The sequence below is a fragment of the Zootoca vivipara genome, chromosome 17 (assembly GCF_963506605.1).
Source record: "Zootoca vivipara chromosome 17, rZooViv1.1, whole genome shotgun sequence".
Lineage (NCBI taxonomy): Eukaryota > Metazoa > Chordata > Lepidosauria > Squamata > Lacertidae > Zootoca > Zootoca vivipara.
Window position 1 is genome coordinate 37,364,181 of NC_083292.1, and position 24,844 is coordinate 37,389,024.

General features: G+C 47.3%; 1 protein-coding gene across 1 annotated transcript; it reads right to left on the bottom strand.

Annotated features, from left to right (window-relative positions):
* Positions 1 to 898: 898 nt before the first annotated feature.
* LOC118075937 (COUP transcription factor 2-like) lies at positions 899 to 19,263 on the bottom strand. Its single transcript, XM_035098353.2, has 3 exons — positions 18,872 to 19,263; positions 7,508 to 8,035; positions 899 to 1,929 (listed from the first exon to the last, which is right to left on the bottom strand). The coding sequence occupies exons 1-3, from the start codon at positions 19,218 to 19,220 to the stop codon at positions 1,655 to 1,657; spliced, it is 1,152 nt and encodes a 383-aa protein (XP_034954244.1). The 5' UTR covers positions 19,221 to 19,263; the 3' UTR covers positions 899 to 1,654.
* Between the last annotated feature and the right edge of the window lie 5,581 nt (positions 19,264 to 24,844).

Genomic DNA, 24,844 nt, shown 5'->3' on the forward strand with positions numbered 1-24,844 from the left:
CTTTAACCCCCCGCAAACCATCTTCCTCCTACTTGGCCAAACCATCTGTCCTAATCGTCCTGGGCAAATGCTTCCCGAGAGAAAGACGGTGCGGGGGGGGGGGAGCTTATCTTCCCCAAACCCACAGATTCTGGGGCATCATAGATAGGGAAAAGGTGGGAAAGGGGAGGGAAGTGAATTATTTAAAAAATATTGGAAGGAGTTCAGCAATCATCCATTTTAATTATAATGCCAGCTCCATCATTTAAATAAAAAAAAATTAAATTTACTTGATGGATGCTGCATTTTCCCTTCTTCTTTTTCATCGTCTCCCCTCACACACACACACCCCAATCCAAGAAAGGAACCCACAATCTGTAACATGAGATCTTCCGTCACTGCGCTTACAAAGAAACCATCAGAAATAAAAAAAATTATGGGTGTTGAAATGTATGCAAGTACATTTAGCTGGGCAACGGGAGTAGGATATAATCTGAGTTTATTTTATTTTATAAATAGCATGTTTTCCCCTCCAGGTAAGAGGCATCCCAAATCATTTTGCCCCTCCTTTAGATTAAAGAAGAAGAAGAAAAAGAAGTCTCGCCCCTGTCCACCTCCTCTTTTTAGCACACGAATGGAAGCAACTGCCCCTGACTCCAATTCTGGGTTTGTTCATTTTTTTTTTCTGTATCTCTTCCGCATCAGTTCATGTAGGATAGCCACCATCACTCCCAAACATCATAAATTGTAGACAATTCCCTAGGCTGTAAAAGCCCATGGGGAAGGAGTCTTGGAAGATTTGTGGGCTTTTTGCAGTTATTGTAAAGGACGCTTTCACACATATGGGCCTGAAGAAGAAAGTCCTTGTTATTAAAAAAGAAAAAGAAAAAGCAAAGCAGCCTGAGGAGGCAAGTCTTTTTGATCATTCTGAAGAGGCAAGTCTTTTTTCCCCCCAATTGCCCCAGCCCTTTTTCTCCCTCTTTACACATTTATGCACAAACGCAAAAGGGAAGGTGAAAGATTGTTTGAGGTGCCATTGCACGATTGTGGCTCAGCTAGCCACACATGTTTTTGCGCGTCACCAAGTTTGTATCGCAACCTACTGCAAACCTTCTCCTAGGCGGGCCGTTCACCTTGGCCTCTAGTCGCCAACACACTAACAAGAAAACATTCACCAGTTGAGAAGGTGGGCCCAAGGAAGACCCACCAACGAAGCTATAGAAATCTCTTAGAAATGGGACAACAAAAGATCTCAGGTTCTCAATCCGTAATGCCCTCGTTCCAGGATAATTCCTTGAGGGGCAAGGACATTCTTGTAGACAAAGCACATTTTTAAAAAATAACCATCAGAGGATCAAGCTCATTTTAAGAAAATGGCTGCTATTTTGTTTTGTCTGCGATATAAATATGGAAGGGCGGGAATTGCTTTTCCAAAGTCACTCCCACCCCCCTTGGGATTAGAAGAAACTGGGGGAGCGCTCTCAAGCTCCGCCTCCTTGATGTCATTTCCTGGTTGTCTCAAGGGCGGCCATTTTGGAGGGAGCACAGGTGAGACGCTCTGGCTCCCTGAGTGACAGCCCACCGCTGTCTGCACACCAACAAGGCCCCCACCGCCCAGTTTGGGGGCAAAGGCAACAACAAGGCTGCAGTCACGGCCTCCAACCCCCGGCTGCTTTCACTGCATGGAGATGTAGGGCCAGTTGAAGCTGGACCCCGAAAGGAGCATGTCTCGAATCAGCGTCTCAATGGGGGTCTTGCCTACCAAGCGCACAAAGAACAGCTGCTCAATCACAGGGGCGGAGACGATGCGCAGGGAGGGGAGGCGCAGGAGGAGGCGCCCAAAGCGGCTGGGCTGGTTGGGGTACTGGTTCCGGACGTACTCTTCCAAGGCACACTGGGACTTCTCCTGGACGTTCTCCACGTGGCACAAGTCCGTCAGCCCCACCGCATCTGCAAGGGAGAGAAGGAAAGAACGTTCGCACGGGGGACCAACTGATCAACGTGAGAGCCCAGCTGCTGGATCTGGCTAGAGAAGATCCCATCTAGGCCAGCATCCTATTCTCACAGGGGCCAACCAGATGCCCGAGGGGAATCCCACACCGGGGCCACAGCACAGCCGAAATTCCAGCTCCTCCAAGTGTCCCTCTTTTCTTTTTTTAATCATTAAAGTAGAACTTTATTGAACAATCAACATCAGGGGTCAGCAACCTTTTTCAGCCGTGGGCCAGTCCACTGTCCCTCAGATCATGGAGTGGGCCAGACTATATTTTGGGGGGAAACATGAATGAATTCCTATGCCCCACAAATAACCCAGAGATGCATTTTAAATAAAAGGACACATTCTACTTATGTAAAAACATGCTGATTCCCGGACCGTCCATAGGCCGGTTTGAGAAGGCAATTGGTCCACATCCGGCTGCCCGGCCTTAGGTTGCCTACCCCTGGCCTAGAGTCCGGCTACCCACTGTGCAGTGGTATCCTTCCATTTCCCCCACCCTGAGTCATCATTTCATCATTCAGGACAGACAAAAGGAAGACTTTCCTGCAGAGCATAGTTAAACTATGGAACTCCCTCCCACAGGAGGCAGGGACGGCCACCAACTTGGGTGGCTTTAAAAGAGGATTGGGCAACAGAATTAAAACTATTTATCTATCTATAAGATTCCTGCATCACAGGGGGTTGGACATATTCACAGAGGAAAAGAGGGCAATTGATGGCTACAGCAATGCTTCTGAACGCCAGTTGCGGGAAACCACAGGAAAGGAGAGAGTTCTTTTGTGCTCACATCCTGCTTGTGAGCTTACCATTGAGCTACAGTATCTGGTTGGCCTCAGTGGGTACAGGATACTAGACTGAGGGTCTTCTTACTTTCTTCAGTCTTATGTGATTCTTGAAGTGAATCTTTGCCAAATTGAGTCACCTTCCCCCACCCCGAAAAAAATTCCAGAGAGCATAATTCCGGGATTCATTTAAGAGAATATACATTTGAGGGTTGCTGTTTTCCCCCCTGTGCCTGTTGAGAAGCATTCCCCCCACACCACCCCAAAGCACTCCAATGAAATACGTCTCCGAGGGCTGGCGTTTCCCAGCTTGAATGAAACCCTCAAGCTGGGTTGATCCCTCTCCCCCATTGAGGGAGCCACAAAACAGCTCCATTCAGAGCCCCTCAAATGAGTGCCGTGGCTATTCAGGCCACGAACGTCGCCGCTATTGACAGAGGCCCCCAAAAGGGACCTCACCGTGAATCCATTCACAGCCGCCGCTTTTTCTAACACGGCATGGCTAACGCAACAGACATTTAGCTGCGTGGGGAGAATGGGCCGCCCGTCGCCGGCGTCAATAGCCAGGACTTGAAAACGCTTACACTGGGGATGCCACCAAAGGGATGAAAGGAGGGCCCGGTGTGTGCGTGTGGGGAGAAAGGGGGGCAGCTAGATTTGGTTAATTAAAAAAAAACAGATAAAGAGAGGCAGGCTGTTTATGTGCCAGTCATGGCGCATTACTCCAGGCATCAAAGCAAAAGTTTCTCCTGCACCTTTGTGAACACCTCCCCCCCCCCCCCGGGCAGCAAATGCTAGATGACCATAGCAGACATGGGGACGCGAGATGCAGCTTCTGTTCCAACCTATTCTTGCTAAGGTTGAAAGCTCGTAAGGTTAAAGGTACAATCTGGGGGTGCAGAGGTCCCCCACTCTCTCTTAAAGGTAAAGGGACCCCTAACCATTAGGTCCAGTTGTGAACAACTCTGGGGTTGCAGCGCTCATCTCGCTTTGTTGGCCGAGGGAGCCAGCGTACAGCTTCCGGGTCTTGTGGCTAGCATGACTAAGTCGCTTCTGGCGAACTAGAGCAGCCCACGGAAATGCTGTTTACCTTCCCGCCTGAGTGGTACCTATTTATCTACTTGCACTTGACCTGCTTACGGACTGCTAGGTTGGCAGGAGCTGGGACCAAACAATGGGAGCTCACCCCATCGCAGGGATTCGAACCGCCGACCTTCTGATCGGCAAGCCCTAGGCTCTGTGGTTTAGATCACAGCGCCACCCGCGTCCCATTCTCTCTTAGCTCCGTGCAAAGGCTTCTTCTGCAAAGAGAGCTGTGCGCCCAAAGTTCCGACGGTTTCCGTCTTGCAATAGCAAAGGCAAACTGGCCTGGGAGTGATTTCAGAAACTGATGTGCATTTTGGCAAGGCGAGCTCACTTAACACGCAAGCAAACCTCACCACCACCACCTGCTTTGCCATCACAAGCTCAGCTACCTGATGCCTTCAAGAAAATAGCTGGCACCGATCTGAACGCTCGATGGCAGGGCGGAATCAAGGAGGTTGCCACTGAGATTTAGCAAGTTTAGAGACCACAAGACAATGGTGTCAAAGCCATCTACATGGTTGAAACAGAATGCAAAAAACACATGCTCTGAGGGCAAATAAAAACATAAGGAGGATCTGCTGGAGCCATCTAGCCCAGCCTCAAAGAACTCGTGGAGAGCGGCTACCAGTTGGTGTGGACAACACTGCGTTTGAGGGATATATAATTAATAATAATAATTTATACCCTGCCCATCCAGCTGGATTTCCCCAGCCACGCTGGGTGGCTCCCAACAGAATATTAAAAACGCAATAAAAGATCAAACATTAAAAACTTCCCTAAACAGGGCTGCCTGTCTTAGAAGATGTCTTCTAAAAGTCAGATAGTTGTTTATTTCCTAGACATCTGATGCAAGGGCGTTCCACAGGGCAGGTGCCACCACCAAGAAGGTCTTCTGCCCTGTTCCCTGCAACCTCACTTCTTGCAGAGAGGGAACTGCCAGAAGGCCCTCGGCGCTGGACCTCAGTGTCTGGGCTGAACAATGGGGGTGGAGACGCTCCTTCAGGTATACTGGGCCGAGGCCTTTTAGGGCTTTAAAGGCCAGCACCAACACTTCGAATTGTGCTCGGAAACTTACTGGGAGCCAAGGTCTCGGCGGCCGCTCCCAGTCACCAGTCCAGCTGCCACATTCTGTCCCAGGATGATCTATGAGAAAGTCCATACCGGGGCGCTGTCTTCTTCCCTCTGTTGCTTGATTTTCCCTCTAATGAAAGGCTCCATGCCCCAGGAAGGTATGGAGGTTGGAGAAAGGCATGGGGAAAACTTCTCAAGAGATTCAAGAAAGGAACCCGAACAAGTTACCAGCCAAGATAGGCTGGCTATCCTGGTGTCGGTGGGCCAACTACTGGCCCACTGAATGGAGAGCGCATAAATGGGCCCCTTTTGCTAGCAAGCAGAGTTTGGGGTGGTCGGCAGCCTACATCTGTGTTGGAGGGAGGTCAGACAAAATGACCCCTGGGACACTAATGAACACCTGAATGGCCAAAAAACCCACCATGGCCTGGAGTGATTCTCTGTTATGCCAGCAGAGGGCGCAGGAGTGATCCCTCTCTCGCCTCCTGCTGGAGGGAAACAAAAGCGACTTGCCCCTTTGGGAAGAATAGGAGAGCATGATCATTTCTGAACTAAAGGACCCGCCTCCCACAACCACCAGTCTGCTGCTGTAAACCAGGCTAAAAGGCCAATCAGACCTGGAGGATCACACCTCCCCCCCCCCCCCGGAAACTACCATTAATTGAGAACACGGTAGCTAGACTGGTGCCTGGGAGCGGCTGCTGATACCATATAACACCAGTCCTGAAAGACCTACATTGGCTCCCAATGTGTTGGTGCTGACCTTTAAAGCCCTAAATGGCCTCTGCCCGGTATACTTGAAGGAGCGTCTCCACCCCCACTGTTCAACCCAGACACCGAGGTCCAACTCCGAGGGCCTTCTGGGGGTTCCCTCCCTGCAGTAAGTGAGGTTACAGGGAACCAGACAGAGGGCCTTCTCGGTGGTGGCGCCCGCCCTGTGGAAAGCCCTCCCATCAGATGTCAAGGAAATGGACAACTATTTGACTTTTAGAAGCAGCCCTATTTAGGGAAGTTTTTAATGTTTGATGTTTTATTATGTTTTTAATATTCTTTTGGGAGCCGCCCAGAATGGCTGGGAAACCCAGCCAGATGGGCAGGGCATAAATAATAAATTATAATAATAACAATCAATCTGTGGTATAAAACACAGACCTTGGGGCTGGGGGCACTTTTTTAAAAAATCGTGTATAAAACAGCTTCTCCATAAGCTTCCACCCCCATCTCAACTCCAATGAGTCTGGGTGCAAAACATGCACAGGCTTCCTTTCCCCTGATCTCGCTTAAGAACCGCTAGGCAGGAAAGGAATATGTTCCTGAAGCCATTCAGAATTGCAGCCGCCTTCGAATAAGTTGCGCAATCAGATCCTGCACAATCGGAAGAGAGCAGCGTCCTGTTCTCACCATGGCCAGCAGAGTGCCCCCCCCATGGCAAACCCACAGGCAGGATCCGGGCATAAGAGCCCTCTCCCCTGCTGCGGCTTCCAGCAACTGGGTATTCAGAAGCACCACTTCCTCTTGACAGTGCACACATTTCTGGAAGCCCAATGGCCAGAACCCCTCTGACGTGATTTTATATCTCCTCACAGACATAGATAAGTATGTGACCTGGGGTGTAGAACTCTTTGCAACTGCCACTAGGAAAATTAGAGCAAATTACATAGCCAACTGTAAAGGAAATGAATTTATTTGACCCTACCTACATCAAGCTATGTGGGGATGCGGGTGGCGCTGTGGGTTAAACCACAGAGCCTAGGGCTTGCCGATCAGAAGGTCGGCAGTTCGAATCCCCGCGACGGGGTGAGCTCCCATTGCTCGGTGCCAGCTCCTGTCAACCTAGCAGTTCAAAAGCACGTCAAAGTGCAAGTAGATAAATAGGGACCGCTCCGGCGGGAAGGTAAACGGCGTTTCCGTGTGCTGCTTTGGTTTCGCCAGAAACGGCTTTGTCATGCTGGCCACATGACCTGGAAGCTGTACGCCAGCTCCCTCAGCAAGCAAAGCGAGATGAGCGCCACAACCACAGAGTCGGTCACGACTGGACCTAATGGTCAGGGGTCCCTTTACTTTTACCTTTACATCAAGCTATAGTCTAGCACAAACTCCGAATATAATTGTACATTGTATTAATTAACATTATTTTTAATATATCAGTGGCCATGTGGTGATTTTAGCCTATAAATTTTATTGTTTAAAGTCTTAACCTGTATATTAAGGTATTTCTAAAGCTCAGTTAGGGTAGGTAATGCTTTGATAATAGAAATGTTTTAAGTTCTTTGTATTAATCTAGCATATTTTCTTTTAAATGTTGAATGATTCTGTGTACATTGCGGCAGCCTTTGGCTATGTGCAATAAAACTGACTGACTGACTAGGCAGAGCACAACCATTAACCAACGATAGCCTTCTGTTCAAGCCATCCAAGATGGCAGCCATTGCTGCCTCCTGCGGCACTGAGTTCCATCGTTTAACAACGCCCTGCGTGAAGGAGGACTTTCTTTGGCCTGCCACGAATGATGAAATGGCAAGGCAGAGCACGGCCGTGATGGCCACCGATAGCCCTCTCCTCCTCTGCCCTTGCAGCACGCGATGCTCACCTGGGGTGAAGAGGACAATGGCCTTCAGGCAAGAGTACTCGGCCGAGTCAACGTGCAGGGCCTTCAGCTTCTCCACCTGCTCCTGGAAGACGCGGATGTGGTCCATGAAGGCCACCACACGGTCGGCGGACATGGGTGAGGCGTGTAGGCCGGCGGCAGCCAGGAGGGGAGCCACGTGGAGAGGCATGGAGCACTGGGCGGCGTTGAGGACAAAGAGCTCGCTCCAGGTCATGCGCAGAAGGCAGACCTGGTCGGCCAGCTGGAAGTCCGGGAAGAAGGGGATGTTCTTGGCCCACTCGATGGCGCTGAAGAGGAGGCGGGCGGCCAGCTCGCAGATGTTCTCGATGCCCATGATGTTGTTGGGCTGCAGGCACTGGGCCCCATAGCGGGAAGTGGGGTAGGGCTCTGCCCGGAGGAGGAGGGAGATGAAGCCCGTCAGGTAGGAGTGGCAATTGTAGGGGTCCCCGTTGGTGAAGGGGTACTGGCCCGGGCTGGGCTGTGTGGGAGCCATGCGCCCTCGTTGCACGGCTGAAGGGAGACAAAAAGGGAGGGAGGGAGAAAATGACGTATAGATGGTATCCAACTCCGGTTAAACTAGCAAAAATGTACAAAACTAGAGAAAACAAGTGTTGGAAATGTAAAACAAGAGAAGGTACTTTTTTCATACGTGGTGGGATTGCAAAATTGTTAAGAATTATTGGGAAATGATCTATAATGAAATGAAGATGATGTTTAAAATAACCTTTGCCAAAAAAAACCCAGAAGCTTTCCTATTAGGTATTACAGGAATGGACTTACCAAGAACACACACAAAAATTGTTTATATACGCAACCACGGCTGCACGAACAGCACAACATTGGAAAGAAGAAAGTGTCCCAGCTAAAAAAGATTGGCGAGTTAAATTAACGGAATATGCTGAAATGGCAAAGTTGACAATGAAATTAAGAGGAAGAGATGGCAACAAATTTAAGGAAGAATGGAAGGACTTTATTGCATATATTCAGAAGCAATGCACACAGGTTAATACATTGGCAAGGTTTTGAGAATGCTTGTAATTTTATTATGAATGGACAAATGTAATTTTATTATGAATTCAAATGGTTAAAACTTTATAATGGACATGTAGTACATTGGTATACAATGGAACCAAGGAAGGGTTTAGGGGGAAGACAATTTGTTTTGTTTTGTTTTGATTGTTGTTTGTTTTGTTTCTGTTATTGTTGGAAAATTAATATAATGTTAAGGGGGGGAGGGAAGGAGGGAGAAAGCACATGATTCTTGTCTCAGCATTTATTTCGTGAAACCATTATGCTGTTACGTCATCCCAGGTAGGGGGAAATTTTATTTCCTTAGATTCTCTGTACTCACCATCCAAGCCAGCTCGGGAAACAAGGATGTGTGCGTTTCGATTTTGTTTCTGTTGTGGTTGCTGGTATGTGGTTTTTAAAATCATTTTTGATTTTACAAATGAAGAGTTATAACAATACCAAATCCACATTTCCCTGAATCTCGAGGCTTCCCCACCATCCCCTCCAGGGGTCCTATTGTGAACATTTCCAACTGTGTATTATTTCATAGTCTATATTATGTATCTATCCATATTGCCCATCATATTTGTTACATTACAAGTGTTATTAAAGGTAAAGGGACCCCTGACTGTTAGGTCCAGTCGCAGATGGGGTTGTGGCGCTCATCTTGCTTTACTGGCCAAGGGAGCTGGCGTACAGCTTCCGGGTCATGGGACCAGCATGACTAAGCCGCTTCTGGTGAACCAGAGCAGCGCACGGAAACGCCATTTACCTTCCCGCCAGAGTGGTACCTATTTATCTACTTGCACTTTGACGTGCTTTCGAACTGCTAGGTTGGCAGGAGCAGGGACCGAGCAACGGGACCCGAACCGCCGACCTTCTGATCGGCAAGCCCTAGGCTCAGTGGTTTAGACCACAGCGCCACCCACGTGCCTACAAGTGTTATTAGAATCCTGCTAATGTTTTCATCTGCTTACAATGGTCTCCTAAATAAATTATAATTTTTTCCCCATTTTTTCTTGAACGTCTTGTCTTCTTGGTTCCTGAGCTTTCCGGTCAGTTTTGCCATTTCGGCGTAGTGCAACAGCTTAGTTCGCCATTCCTCTCTGGTAGGGAGGTTGCCAGTATGTTTTTAACAAAATTGTAAAGTTGGAAGGGACCCCCCCCCCCCGGATCATCTAGTCCAATCCCCTGTAACGCAGGAATCTTATAGATAAATAGTTTTAATTACGGTACATTGTTTAATTGTTCTTTTTTAATGGTTGCTTCTCTGGGAAAAAAATATTTTTTTTGCAGTTCTGATTTTATTAGTAAGCCGCCTTGAGTGCCGGTCAGGAAAAAAAGGCAGGATATAATTTGACTTATTATCATCATCGTTATTATTATTAGGTTATATGGTATAATTCAATACCATGCTATTGGGGTTGTTAGTAATCGTAATGAAAAAGAAAATTAACATTCTTCTGGGTTTGGTATTATTTAACAGAACATGCATCCTGCCCAGTCATAACCACAACATTGTAAAGTCGGGAGAGACTCCCAGGGTCAAGTAGTCAAACCCGCTGCCATTATTGAATCACAGCTGAGAAGAATCCCTGAGAGATCATAGAATTGAAGGATTAGAGGGGACCTCAGGGGTCATCTAGTCCAACCCCCTGCAATGCGGGAATCTCAGCTGAAGAATCCCCAGACATGGGAGGAATAGGCAAACATTAGCCAGGCTGCCGGTATCAAAACGCCATTGCGCAAGTCTGCTGCGAGACCCGCCCCCCCCCCCCCCCAATGTAGAAGAATGTGTGCAGTTCTGGTCTCCTCTCCTCAGAAAGGATATTGCAGAGTTGGGAAAGGGTCAGGAGAGAGCAGTCAAAATGATCAAAGGCCCAGAGCCTTTATGGGGTAACATTGCAGCCTTAGAGAAAACGTGAGCAAGGGGTGACACGGCAGAGGCTTAAAACTGTATGCACAGCCTGGGGAAAGCTTTCAGAGAAAAGCTTTCGCCCCAATCACATAACACTAGGACTCAATGGCGATGACACTGAATGTTGGAAGATTCAGGACAGAAAATTATTATTATTGTTGTTCTTGTTGTTGTTGTTGTTGTAAACAAAATCTGGCCTTATTCCCTTATAGGGTACACAAGAGCCCGTACAGAGCCCTTTGTGGGTTCTCCATCGGTAGGAGAAAATAACAGAGGCCAACCAGAGAATATTCAGAAAGAAATAAAAGACAATGGGGCGGCTTTTCCATTTTCCTTCGACCTTGCAGAGAAATGTTTGAGGTCGATTTGGGAGGGACAAAAGGGTTTCAGGACGTTTTCTGTGGGGTTTCAGACATGGTGTTTATATATTTATGTACATGTTTGCTTAGTACATTTCTCCAACTCCTCGAAAGAGTCTATCAATGGTGTCTCCAAAAATTTTTACACATCACTTGGGAAGACAGACGAACTAATACCAGTCTGCTGGAAGAAGCAAAGATCACCAGTGTCGAAGCAATGATTCTTCAACATCAACTTCGTTGGACTGGTCATGTTGTGCGGATGCCTGATGATCGTCTTCCAAAGCAACTTCTCTATTCTGAACTTAAAAATGGAAAGCGTAACGCTGGTGGTCAACAAAAGAGGTTTAAAGACTGTCTCAAGGCAAATCTTTAAAAATGTAGTATAAACACTGACAACTGAGAAACACTGGCCTGCGAGCGCTCCAGTTGGAGAACAGCCTTTACCAAAGGTGTCAGAGGCTTTAAAGACACTCAAACTCAGGACGCAAGGGAGAAATGTGCTAAGAGGAAGGCACACTTGGCAAATCCACACCGTGATCAACTCCCGCCTGGAAACCAGTGTCCCCACTATGGAAGGACGTGTGGATCCAGAATTGGCCTCCACAGTCACTTACGGACTCATTGTTTAAACCGTGTTTATGGAAGACAATCTTACTCGGCTACGAGTGATCGAAGAAGAAGAAGAAGAAGAAGAAGAAGAAGAAGAAGAAATAATAATAATAATAATAATAATAATAATAATAATAATAATAGAAAGAATAAATAAATAAATAAATAAATAAATAAGAAAAACCGAGAGGAAACTGAGGCAAAGGGCACGGAACACTAGGACCATGCACTGCCTTTTAAAAACCAGCCTCGGCTTTGAAGACACTCGATCTCAGGACACAAGGGAGAAACGTGCTAAGAGGAAGGCACGCTTGGCAAATCCACACCGTGATCAACTCCCGCCTGGAAACCAATGTCCGCGCTGTGGAAGGACGTGTAGATCCAGAATTGGCCTCTACAGTCACTTATGGACTCATTGTTAAAATCATGTTTATGGAAGACAATCTTACTCGGCTACGAGTGATCGCCAAAGAAGACAACATTTATGAGCAATTATTATATACCTAAGACCTTAAAATTCTTATATTTTATTATTATTATTATTATTATTATTATTATTATTATTATTAGCACCCCACCCACCTGACTGGGTTGCCCCAGCCACACTGGGCAAGACTTCTTCACGCTGCACATATTTAAACTATGGAACTCACTCCTGCAGGAGGCAGTGATAATGGCTTTAAAAGAGGATTAGACAAATTCATGGCTGGGGAAGAGGGCTATCGATAGCTACTATCCATGACAGAGGCTATGCTCTGGCTCCACAGCCAGGCTTCCAAATGCCAGAATGCACAGTTCTTGTGAACCACTTTGATAGCTTTTATTATTTTTATTTTAAAAAATGAATTAGGAATATATACATATTTTATAAATAAATACGAAAAACACTTAAAGATGATTAAAATTAACAGCAAATGAAGAGGAAGGTTAAATCCCTTCGTGATGGGGTTGCCTAAACGAATAATAATAATAGTTACAGGTAGGTAGCCGTGTTGGTCTGCCGTAGTTGAAATATAAAAAAAAATTGAAACAAAATAAAAAAATTCCTTCCAGTAGCACCTTAGAGACCAACTAAGTTTGTCATTGGTATGAGCTTCTGTGTGGATGCACACTGGTATCTGAAGAAGTTGGTCTCTAAGGTGCTACTGAAAGGAATTTTTTATTTTGTTTCAAATAATAACATCTGATTATATCAATAGGCAGGGAGTTCCAAAGTTGTAGATGCCACCATACTTCTTACAGGCATTAAGTGAGCATATGGGAGGAAGGTGACTCCACAAGAAAACTGGCCCCATGGGTACTGGTAGGAATATTTGTGGGTGGGGCAGAGGGGTGGTAACAAGGCAAAACACAGAAAGCAAGGTGCAGGTAAGTTTCTCACGCACAGAAAATAATAATAAATAATGAGGTGGAGGAGCAGGAGGAGGAGGAGGAGATACAGTGCCTGTACATTTCGGACCCTCTCTCAAGTCCTACAAATGCTAAAAACTCCCTCTTTGTTTTAAAAGGAAAGCTGGGGATCAAGTTTGTGTCTAGGCAAGGGGAACTTGCCCCGCTTCCTCCCCACCTTCTGCATGATTGGCAGGGTCGGCAGATCAGAGGGCTCTCAGCTCTGGCCCCACAAACAAGCCTGCTGGATCAGACCAATGGCCCATCTTGTCGGAAACCCGCAAGCAGGACCTGAGCATAAAAGGCCCTCTCCTCTCCTGCAGTTTCCGGCAACTGGCATTCAGAAGCATTGCCGCCTCTGACCGTGCAGGCAGAGCACATCCATCATCACTAGCAGCCATCGATAGCCCTCTTCGTGAATCAGCCCAATCCATTTTTTTAAAGGCAACCAAGTTGGTGGCCGTCCCTGCCTCCTGTGGCAGTGAGTTCCACAGCTTGTGCTGCGTGGGCAAGCTCCGAAAACGCTGCCTTAAATCTTCCAGCATTCTCTCTTCTTCAAGGAATCCTTTGCCCCCCTCCAGACAACTATTTGTTCATCACAGATCCATGATCATTTGTGCCCTGCCTGCTACTGGGGCAGTCAGACGCCATGCTGCTTTCAACACTGCTGGGGGCCTGCAAATATTTTGGGGCAGCTGCACAGCTTCTTTTCTAATCTGTGCACTTCTCAAAACCTCTCCCTGAGATCCCATAGCTTTTTATGCTGCAAAGGTCCCCGCAATGGCCAAGCAGATGCCCACAAGCCGGACCCAAGTGCCATGGCACTCCCCCCCCCCCCGGTGGTTTCCTGGAACTGCTATTATTCAGCGGCTAATGCCTCTGGCACTGGAGGCAGAACATAGCCATTGCAGATGCTAGCAGATATTGGTAGCCTTATCAGCCATTAATGTGTCCAGTCCTCTTGAAAAGGAGCCCCTCTGCTTAAATGTGGAGGGGAAGAAATGGAATCTTAAGAGGCGCATCCTAAAAAATAAAGAGAAGAAGAAAACGCAGAGGGAGGACAGAGAGAAGGAAAGGGGAAAGGTAAATAACTTTGAAGGGGAAGGATGAAAAGAAGGAGATTCTGGTTTACCCTGGGATGTTCTTGGGAAGACAAAGACGGCATGAATCAAGGAGAACGAGGGAAGAAATTGCAGGAGTAGAGAGGAGGATGAGTCAGCAATGGGCCTGTGGTTGGGCACGGCTAGATACTTTATATACTCGAGTATAAGCCTACCTTTTCAGCACAAAAAAATGTGCTGAAAAAGCTGCCCTCGGCTTATACTCGAGTGAGGCGGGTGGCGGCAGAGAAAGGCACAGGACCGGGGGTTCGGAGAAGCACTGCGCTGCGACTCTCCGAACCCCTGTCCTATGCCTGCTCTGTGCGAGGCAGCGGGGAGGGAGAAGTGGCGAGGAAGGGATCCTTCCTCGCCGCTTCTCTCCCCACCCCACCACCGACAGCTGGGAAGGGCATAGGATGGTATTTTTTATTTTTGAAATTTACCAGTAGCTGCTGCATTTCCCACCCTCGGCTTATACTCGAGTCAATAAGTTTTCCCAGTTTTTTTTGAGGTAAAATTAGCTGCCTCGGCTTATATTCAGGTCGGCTTATACCTGCCTTTGTAGGGTTGCAGAGGAAGAGGAAAGCAAAGAAAGGGAGAAAAGGAGGAGAGAAAGCAAAGAGTAGGGAGGAAAGGAGGAGTAGGAGGCGTGGAGGAAATTGGGGGGAAATGAAAAAGGGAACTGGTGGAAAGCAGGATAGAAAAGGGAGAGAGTCACAAAGGAAAACGGATGGGGGGGGGACAGAAGAGGGATGGAAGGAAGATGAACTGCCTCGGTCCATTATACCTGAAGGAGCGTCTCCACCCCCATTGTTCTGCCCGGACACTGAGGTCCACCTCCAAGGGCCTTTTGGCGGTTCCCTCACTGTGAGAAGCTAAGTTACAGGGAACCAGGCAGAGGGCCTTCTCGATAGTGGCACCTGCCCTGTGGAACGCCCTCCCACCAGATGTCAAAGAGAACAACAACTACCAGACTTTTAGAAGACATCTGAAGGCAGCCCTGTTTAGGGAAGCTTTTAATGCTTAACAGACCATTGTATTTTAATATTTTGTTGGAAGCTGCCCAGGGTGGCTGGGGAAACCCAGCCAGATGGGCGGGGTATAAATAATAAATTATTATTATTATTATTATTATTATTATTATTATTATTATTAAGAATTAGGGTCCCCACATAGGCACTTTTTATAACGCTCTAAGAATGTAATAAGAGCCTGCTGGATCAGGCCAAAGGGGTCCAGTCTAGCCAGCATCCTCTCCTCACCAAGGCCAAATACCTGTAAGAAACCAGGGACGTAAATAGACTTCCTCCGGACCATAAGAACATCAGAAGAGCCCGGCGACTGGGTCAGGTCAAGGGGTGGCCTTGTAGTCCTGCCTCCTCTTTTCACAGTGACCAGCCACATGCCTCTTTGGAAGCCCAAAAGGAGGGCCTGAGGCCAACAGCAGCGCTCTCCTACTTGCAATTTCCAGCAATCAGCTTTCAGTAGCTTTGCTGCCTCTGGAAGTGGAGGCACAGAAAAGCCACAGCGGCTGGTAGCCAACAGGGGCTAGTACTGGTGGCTAATAGACCTCCCCTCCATCAATTTGCCCAATCCTCTTTTCAGGCCTTGCTGTCTGCCTCTGCCCTCCAGTGGGAGGGAGTTCCAGAGTCTAGCTTTGTGTTGTGTGAAAAAGCTCTTTCTTTTATCTGTCCCGAAGCTTCCCAGCCTTCAGCTTCAGGGCAGCGGCAGCGGCAGGGCAGCTCTAGGTGTGATTTCCCTTTCAACAAGAGTTTGCCGCTGCAAAGGTTTCAGAGCAGAAACTCTGCTTTTCCCCCAGTCGGTGCACATCCCAGAACTCCCTGCTGAAATCCTCCTAACTTTTAATGCTACAAATAAACTGAAATTAAACCAGGTTCCCCTGGAGAGCAGAAATAAATAAAATCAGGACAGGGGTAGAAATAGACGACAGGCAAATCAGTCGATTTCAATTCATCATTTTCTTTAACTCAAATGTCCTGATTTGTTTTATTTGCCCTGCTTTTCACAGAATTGCAGAGTTGGAAGGTACACCCAAGGGTCATCTAGTCCAACCCCCTACAATCCAAGAATGCAGTTTGCCCCTCCGGGTGGCAATAATGCACGGACATTGAGGAAGCACTGCAGAACTCAGCTAATAAAGCAGAATGATGTGTGGATGGTTCAGGAAAAGGCCATAGCTCAGTGGCAGAGCAAGGACCTTGCATGCACAAGGTCCCGAGTTCGATTCCTGACATCCCCAGGTACCGCTAGGAAAGACCCCTTGCCTGAAATCCTGGAGACCTGCTGCCAGCCAGTGTAGACAACACAAAGCTAGATAGATCCAAGGGGGTGGGCTTGGTATAAGGCAGCTCCCAATTAAAACCAACCCTCTATTCAGAACCATGAGGACTAGCTTCCTATTTTTGAATGAAATGACAGCAGCTCAGGAGTAGAGCAATAACTGCTTTGTATGCCGAAGATCCCACATTTAATCCCTGCTTGAAACCCCAGAGAGCCTCTTCCAGTTAGCGGAGACAATTCTGAGCTAAATGGATCAGTGGTTGAACTCTGTATAAGACAGACTATTCTGTTCCTGTGCACAAATCTATCTGCCACTAACGCACCATTTGCCACTAAGGCACCAGTACCGTTTTAAAAAGCACCTTTCCCAGTATCAAGCATTTCAGACCAGCAGCGGAGGCCTTGGTAGTAGGGGTGCCACCCCTGGAGGCTGCCCAGTCAGCGTTGACAGGGCCTCCTTGGTGGTAGTTCCCCATTTGTGAAATGCCCTCCCGAGCGAGTTGCGCCTGCCTACCTCGTAATCGACTTTCGGGAGGGATTTTAAAAACATCCCCCTTTACCCAGGTTGCCATTTGGTGGCTGAAAGATAACAGTTTCCCTCAACCCTCAGATCCCTGGACAGAGAAAAAGGAACACTTTTTCACACAGGGCATCTTTCAACTGCGGAACTCCCTCCCACTGAAGCCACTGAGTTGGATGGCTTTGAAAGAGAAGTACAGTAGACCAATTTGTGGAGGTGAGGGCTATCTGTGGCTACTAACCAGGATGGCTATGCTCTGCCTTTAACCGTTGGAGGAAGCAATACGGCTGGGTACCAGTTGCTGGAAGCTGCAGGAGGAAGAGAGAGTGCCCTTGTGCTTGCAGGTTTCCCATTGAAGCATCTGGTCAGCCACTGTGAGAACAGGATGCTGAACTACATAAAAAAAGCTATTGTACTACCAACCTTAAGGCATGCGGGTGGTGCTGGGGGTTAAAACACAGAGCCTAGGGGCTTGCCGATCAGAAGGTCGGCAGTTCGAATCCCTGTGACGGGGTGAGCTCCCGTTGCTCAGACCCAGCTCCTGCCAACCAAGCAGTTCGAAAGCACGTCAAAATGCAAGTAGATAAATAGGTACTGCTCCGGCGGGAAGGGAAACGGCGTTTCCGTGTGCTGCTTTGGTTTCGCCAGAAGCGGCTTTGTCATGCTGGCCACATGACCTGGAAGCTGTACGCCAGCTCCCTCGACCAATAATGCGAGATGATCACCGCAACCACAGAGTCAGTCATGACTGGACCTAATGGTCAGGGGTCCCTTTACCTTTACCTTTACTACCAACCTTACTGTATGCTTGTGAAACATGGACCACTTATAAACACTATCTCCATCTCCGTGAAAGATTCCATCAACGATGTCTCCAAAAAATTTTACACATCACTTGGGAAGACAGACGAACTAATACCAGTGTGCTGGAAGAAGCAAAGATCACCAGTGTTGAAGGAAGGATTCTTCAACATCAACTTCGTTGGACTGGTCATGTTGTGCGGATGCCTGATGATCGTCTTCCAAAGCAACTACTCTATTCTGAACTTAAAAATGGAAAGCGTAACGCTGGTGGTCAACAAAAGAGGTTTAAAGACTGTCTCAAGGCAAATCGTAAAAAATGTAGTATAAACACTGACAACTGGGAAACACTGGCCTGCGAGCGCTCCAGTAGGAGAACAGCCTTTACCAAAGGTGTCATGGGCTTTGAAGACACTTGAACTCAGGATGCAAGGGAGAAATGCTAAGAGGAAGGCACACTTGGCAAATCCACACCGTGATCAACTCCCGCCTGGAAACCAATGCCTCCACTGTGGAAAGACGTGTGTATCCAGAATTGGCCTCCACAGTCATTTACGGACTCATTGTTAAAACCGTGTTCATGGAAGACAATCTTACTCAGCTATGAGTGATCGCCAAAGAGGAAGGAGAACTACTGTACATGAGCCATTGGCCTGATCCAACAGGCTCTGCTTATGTTCTTTCTCTTTTCAAATGCTTTTCTACATGATTGATAGGTTTTCCACCCTAGGCTCCTTCGAGAGGAAGCATGGGATATAAACTGAATGAAGTGCTTTTGACACTCAAGCTGTATCCTTTTAGGACCCACGTTATTTATGCGATTGTTAGCTGTTTCAATGCTGTGTTTTAGTTGGCGGAACCTGCCCTGGGAACGTAGGGTGAAGGGCAGGTAACAAATAAATGCATAAAGAATAGGACTATTGATGCATCGATGACATGTCACAGAATACATCCACAGAAAAAGAAAAACCAGGATCATAGGAAGCTCAGTACTTTTGGCACTGACTGGCAGTCGCTCTCCAGGGTTTGGGGCAAGAGAGCCTCTGCCAGCCCTGCCAGGGGGGGTGGAACCTGGGACCTTCTGCATGCCAAGCAGGTGCTCTGACCACTGAGCTATGCTCCTTCCCCTTGCTCTCTGGAGCAGGGAGGAGGAGGGGAGCAAGAAAAGGGATGTCAACTTCCAGAAAAGGAAAGAGCAGGAGAGATTCAAACAGGGAAAGAAGAAATGGAAGACTAGCCTGTGGAGAACGAAGGGAGGAGAGGGAGATTGCAAGAAAGGGGGAGAGAGAGAGAGGGCGAGATCCGTGGGACACACACACCCCTCGGGCAACCCACCTTCACGGCGCATGCCGACCTTGAGGCACTTGGTGAGGCGGCAGTGCTGGCACTGGTTGCGGTGGTGCTGGTCGACGGGGCACTGGCGGCTGGCACGGCAGGTGTAGCTGAGGTTGCGGCGGACAGAGCGCTTGAAGAAGCTCTTGCAGCCCTCGCAGGTGAACTGTCCGTAGTGCTTCCCGCTGGCCTTGTCCCCACACACCAGGCAGTCCACGGCCGACGCCGACGCCTTGCCCTCCCCGCTGCTGCCCCCGCTGGGCTCCTGGGGGGCTGGGGCTGGCAGCTGTGGAAGGACCCCTGGGGGACCCCCGGGAAGCTCCTCCTGCCAGGGGGTCACCACCAGAGCCATCCTGGGATTGGGGTCGTAAAGGAAGGGGCAGGAAAGGATGGGAGTGGGGGGGGAGAAAGGGGGTGAGAATGTCAAGGGGCTAGAGAGAGATCTAGCAGAGGTGGGGGGGTTGGAGGAAGTATGGGGCTGTCTGCAGAGGCTGGGAGGTCAAGTTTAAAGAAGGGGCAGTAGTGGGCAAGAGAATGACTGCTAGGAAGAGAAGGAAAGGATGTGATGAGCAGAGTGGAAGAAGGGAAGGCTGGGGAACAGGTGGAGTGGAAGCGGGCAAGAGGAGGAGAAAGGAGGGACAGAAGGAAGGAAAGGAGGAGGAGGAGGAAAGAGGAATGGAAAAGGGCAGGGGGGGAGCAGCTGAGGTTTGGGAAGGAGGAGAGGGTGGAAGGGACCAGCTGTGAAGGAGGGAGAGAAGAAGGAAGCAGGTAGAGAGGAGGAAGAGAAAAATGAGGATGAAACAGATCCCAAAGAAAGCGGGGTTATAAATCTACTTTCCAGCAGAAGAGCAAACAACTGCATGCTTTGCGGGGGGGGGGGGTAGGGAGAAGAATAAGAAATGAAAGGAGGGGCGTCTTTGGCAGCTTCTCTTCCCCCCCCCCCTCGCCCCACAAGACCGAGCAGACAGACAGCTGTAAACGAAGGTTTTCTTCCGTTCTTCCAAAAGCGGCGGAGGGAATCCCAAAACCCCCACTAATAATAATCAGTGCCGGGAGGGGGATTTGCAGGAGGCTCCCTCCATTTTCCTCCGGTGGGTCTGCCTTCCCAAAAGAAGCGGTCTCCCTCCTTCGCTGGAGAAAGAAGAACGACGATCACAATGCCTCGATTTGGCAGGAGCCCAGCAGAGAGAAGGGGAGGAATCTCGGGTCTTCAATCGCCAGAGGATGGAAAGCACACAGACAGCAGGGTTATAACGACTCCGGAAAAAGGTGCCCGTAACCGGAGAGAAAACTTCCAGTGAGGCGGCAGCTGCTAGCAGGCATTCAAATCCTGACAGATCTGTGCACGGGGTTTTATTTTTATTTTTTTTAAGGAGAGGAAGGACAGGGAGAGAGAAAAGGTGCAAGAGGTTAGTTTTTTTAGGAAGAGAGCTCGGCAAACATTGTGCAAGAAAGGCGAAGAAAAACCAGAAGCCACACACTCCAATCCCTGTTGTCTAAAGTTCACATTCCCATTGAGTGTAAAATATACGACATCTTAAGATAGCCTTTTGGGTGCTGTTAATCTGCCTTTTAAGGCAGCGGTGTCCCAAAAGGAACAGAAAATGCAACGAACAAGACTTTGATAGATAGTTCAAAGTCGGTTCCCTGGTACCCAAAATAAATATTATTTTAAAAAAATGATGGTGGCTCCAAAGAAACGATCCATCAGATTTTGATGGGCTTCCGAAAGAGAGAGGGAGAGGGAGAGCCTTAATCCCAAACTGTCTCTGGGATGGATGCTTGATCAGCAGAAATGCCCGTCTCTGGGATCTTAGGGTGCTTCTGCCTTTGGGGTGTGGGCAAATTGAATCCATCTAAACAGAGGCAAAGACCCAAATCCAGGCTCTGTTTTCCTCCCCATTCTGTCCTTTCTTTGGTCAAAATCAACAGGCATTCGGGTTTCAGTTTTCAAGGAGGAGGAGTTTCTCTAGCAACAGAGAAAGTGGTTTGCATGAATGAGACAGATCTATTCCGGTGGAGTATTTTAAGGATCAGGGAGCATGTGGGTTTTACTCTGAACCCCTGCATATATATCTTTATTCCCCTATTGACCCCTGATCAAGGTATTAAATACAACTGTTGAAGAACATCTACAGATCAATGAGGGATGGGGGGGGGTTGTCTTTTTCCAAGCTGTAATATAAACGTAGCAAGAATTAAAATGATATTCATTGTACCAACCCTCTGAAAAATTTATTATCTCCAACCTCCTCCTAATATATTTATTAATAAATGCCATTTCCCCCTATAGCAATGAATGTCCATTGAATAATAAATAATATTTCTTAAAAGCTTTGCGCAGGAAGAAATGACATCTAATTGTATTGATATTGCTACCTGCAAAATTTGTAATATCAGTAATGCAGTACAGTACTATTAAAAGCAATACTGTACATGATTACTGGTGTATTATTAGCAATATATTCCTATTAATATGTTGCCATTTTTACAACTAATGGTAATTGATACATTATGATTAACAGCATTAGATTGTTTTTGTTTAGAATTGTTTAGAATTACTAGTGATTACTGTTGATAACACTATTGTTGCTAATATTATTGGATCCTGTTTTCTTCTCTAGACATTAACGGTCATTAGTAACAACAGTCATTATTTAATAAATATTTATGCCACTGTCTATACACAATTGTGTTAAGCTTTCACCCTATTACAATTAAAGCAACTTTATTAGCATAAGCAATATTTTTAACAGATGTCAAATCCTGCTACAGAAATTACATATATTTCTTTAATTATAACAGAATATTTAGTACCATTAAACTCTTTTTGAATTACCGTAATTTCATCCCACAGGAAATAATTATTAATAATCCTAGCAAGTGATGCCAGTACAGATGACTGGACACGTTTTTGTTTTTTCAGCAAAACACCAAAAGCTATCCTTAAACATCATTGTTGCAAGCAACTAACATCAAATCTGTACTGTTTGAATCGTCGTTTTTTTAAGAAAGCAAAAATCAATTTGTGAAGTTTCTGCCTGTTTTGTAAACTCTCATATATTTTTCCCTAAGGAAAGTCTTTCTTTTTAATTTTTCTTTTTCAGGAGTCACCATTATCCTGTGTTGCTTTGGGGGGAGAGGGTGGGGATAAATCGCTCCTGACATGGCACAAACCTTCACCCGTTTACTCAGGAGTAAGCGCCCCCCCCCGCAGTCAGCAGAGCAGCGCACTACTTTAGGAGGGAGGAAAACTCACAGGTAGGTGTGCCTATAGCACGATGTTGCCTCGTGTCATTTTCTACCTGAAAAGGGGAAAGTACCCCAGAAATAAAGAAACGCTCTCCTTCTCCAACAGGGAGACAAAAAGCAGGCAGCGCTCCTTTGACTTACCACTGCACCCCCCAAATAAATTCAAAAATAAACTCATATCTGTCCGAGTGGGCAGCAATGACTTAACCATAAGCAAAACCACAAAGATAAAATATGGTTTAATGATAATACCCAAAGTGAGAGGGGGGGACATCTCCTTTATCTGAAAGGAAGAGGGGAAAAGAGGGGTACCCAGACCTGCTCGAATCTCGCTTTTAATTCTCTTTCGGAATCCTGGGGAAGAAATTGATGCTCTTTCTTCTCCTTTTCCCCTTTTCTTTTCTTCGAAGCAAATTCCGCCTGGGGGGTCGAGGCTGCTCCTTGCGCTTCTCCCTCCAGCTCAGAGATGTGCAAAAGCAGCAGCTTCTTCTTTTGCGCGCAGCGCGGCGGCCCCGATCCTGAAGTTGCGCGGCCCACGCAAGCCGCCGGACAACGCTGCTTCTGCTTCGGAATTTTTTTTATTTATTTTCCTCCCCCGCTTCCCTCAAAACTGGCTTAAAAAAAATCCTAGGGACAGGGAGCGGCGGAGCGGGCGAGGAACTTTTCTTTTCCGCCTCCTTCCCCGGGCGAGAGATGCGGCGGCGGCAGCAGCAGCGTCTCTCCTCGGTGTCTGCTTGTCAATTTCGCTTCTTCGTCGCCGCTGGTGCTGCGGCTGCCTCGGGTCACGTGTTCCTCTCCCCGCGGGAGGGATGCGGGGGGGGGGCGGTGTGGAGAGATAGAGACCCATTGACAACGTGGCCATGGCGACGAAGCGGCGCCTTATAAGGCGCGGTGCTCCCTATAAGGAAACGAATGTAGCGTTCCGGTGAAACGGGCGCCGCTGCCATTGGCTGAGGCATGGAAGGAGGGGCGTGGCTCCAGCCGAGGCTGGTTTTTAAAAGGCAGAGCGTGGTCCTAGCGTTCCGTGCCCTTTGCCTCAGTTTCCTCTCCGTCTTTCTTTCTTTCTTTCTTTCTTTCTTTCTTTCTTTCTTTCTTTCTTTCTTTCTTTCTCTTTCTTTCTTTCTTTCTTTCTTTCTTTCTTTCTTTCTTTCTTTCTTTCTTTCTTTCTTTCTTTCTTTCTTTCTTTCTTTCTTTCTTTCTTTCTTTCTTTCTTTCTTTCTTTCTTTCTTTCTTTCTTTCTTTCTTTCTTTCTTTCTTTCTTTCTTTCTTTCTTTCTTTCTTTCTTTCTTTCTTTCTTTCTTTCTTTCTTTCTTTCTTTCTTTCTTTCTTTTTCTTTCTTTTTTCTTTCTTTCTTTTAGTACTATTATTAATTCTTCTTCTTCCTCTTCTTTGGCGATCACACGTAGCAGAGTAAGATTGTCTTCCATAAACACGGTTTTAACAATGGGTCCGTAAGTGACTGGAGGCCAATTCTGGATCCACACGTCCTTCCACAGTGGGGACATTGGTTTCCGGGCGGGAGTTGATCACGGTGTGGATTTGCCAAGCGTGCCTTCCTCTTAGCCCGTTTCTCCCTTGCTTCCTGAGTTCGAGTGTCTTCAAAGCCCATGACACCTTTGGTAAAGGCTGTTCTCCAACTGGAGCGTTCGCAGGCCAGTGTTTCCCAGTTGTCAGTGTTTATGCTACATTTTTTTAGATTTGCCTTGAAACAGTCTTTAAACCTCTTTTGTTGCATTACACTTTCCATTTTTAAGTTCGGAACAGAGTAGTTGCCTTGGAAAACGATCATCAGGCATCCGAACAACATGACCAGTCCAACGAAGTTGATGTTGAAGAATCATTGCTTCGACACTGGTGATCTTTGCTTCTTACTGTATTAATTACCCAAAGCATTACAAAGCATCGGGAGGGTTGAACGAGATGACCCCCAAGGAACCTTTCCAAATCAGCAGTTCTATGAGCTTATTAATACAAATTAAGGTGCGTTCTAAAAAAAAAAAAAGTTACACTTACATCTCACCTTTTCCTGCTCCAGGTGGCAGACACGCCTGGATGGAGGACTTGAACCTAGGGCTCCCAGATCCTGGTATAGCAACTCTAACCACTCCACCACACTGTCTCTTTCCTTTGTTCCCCCTCACTCTCCTGCTCTTTCTTCCTCCCTGCCTCATTTTCCCTGTCTCTTCCCCCTTTCCTCTCTTGGTACTCAAGGTGCATATTTATGGACCCGCCTAAGTGTAAGTTGCTTTTAAACTCATTTGAATATTGTGGTTTAATTGCTGCAGTGCACCTGAGGATCTTTAGGGTGAAGGGCAGGCAGCGCAGGCCCAAGATACTTTGGCACCTGAGGCAAACAGTAAAAAACAACGCCTCCCCCAGCTGGGAAGAAGCAGGGAGTGAAGATCTACATTGGGTGGGGGGAATATAAAGATCTACATATGATATGTTCCTTGGAGGCCAAATCTGCTGCCCCTGTGGGTCTTGCCACCCGAGGAAATCACCATACCTTGCCTCATGGATAGGCCGGCCCTGAGAGTGGGCAATACATTATGATAAATTATTATTAATTATGATATTTCCTATTTCTGCCTTTGTTTTTTTTACCCTGCCTGTTCTTTCTTTTCTTTTCTCTTTTCTTCATTTTCATTTCTCTTTTCCTCATTTCATTGCTCTTCTCCGCCCTGCCTCAGTTTCCCCTCCGTCCCCCTGCCTCTGCTTCCTTCC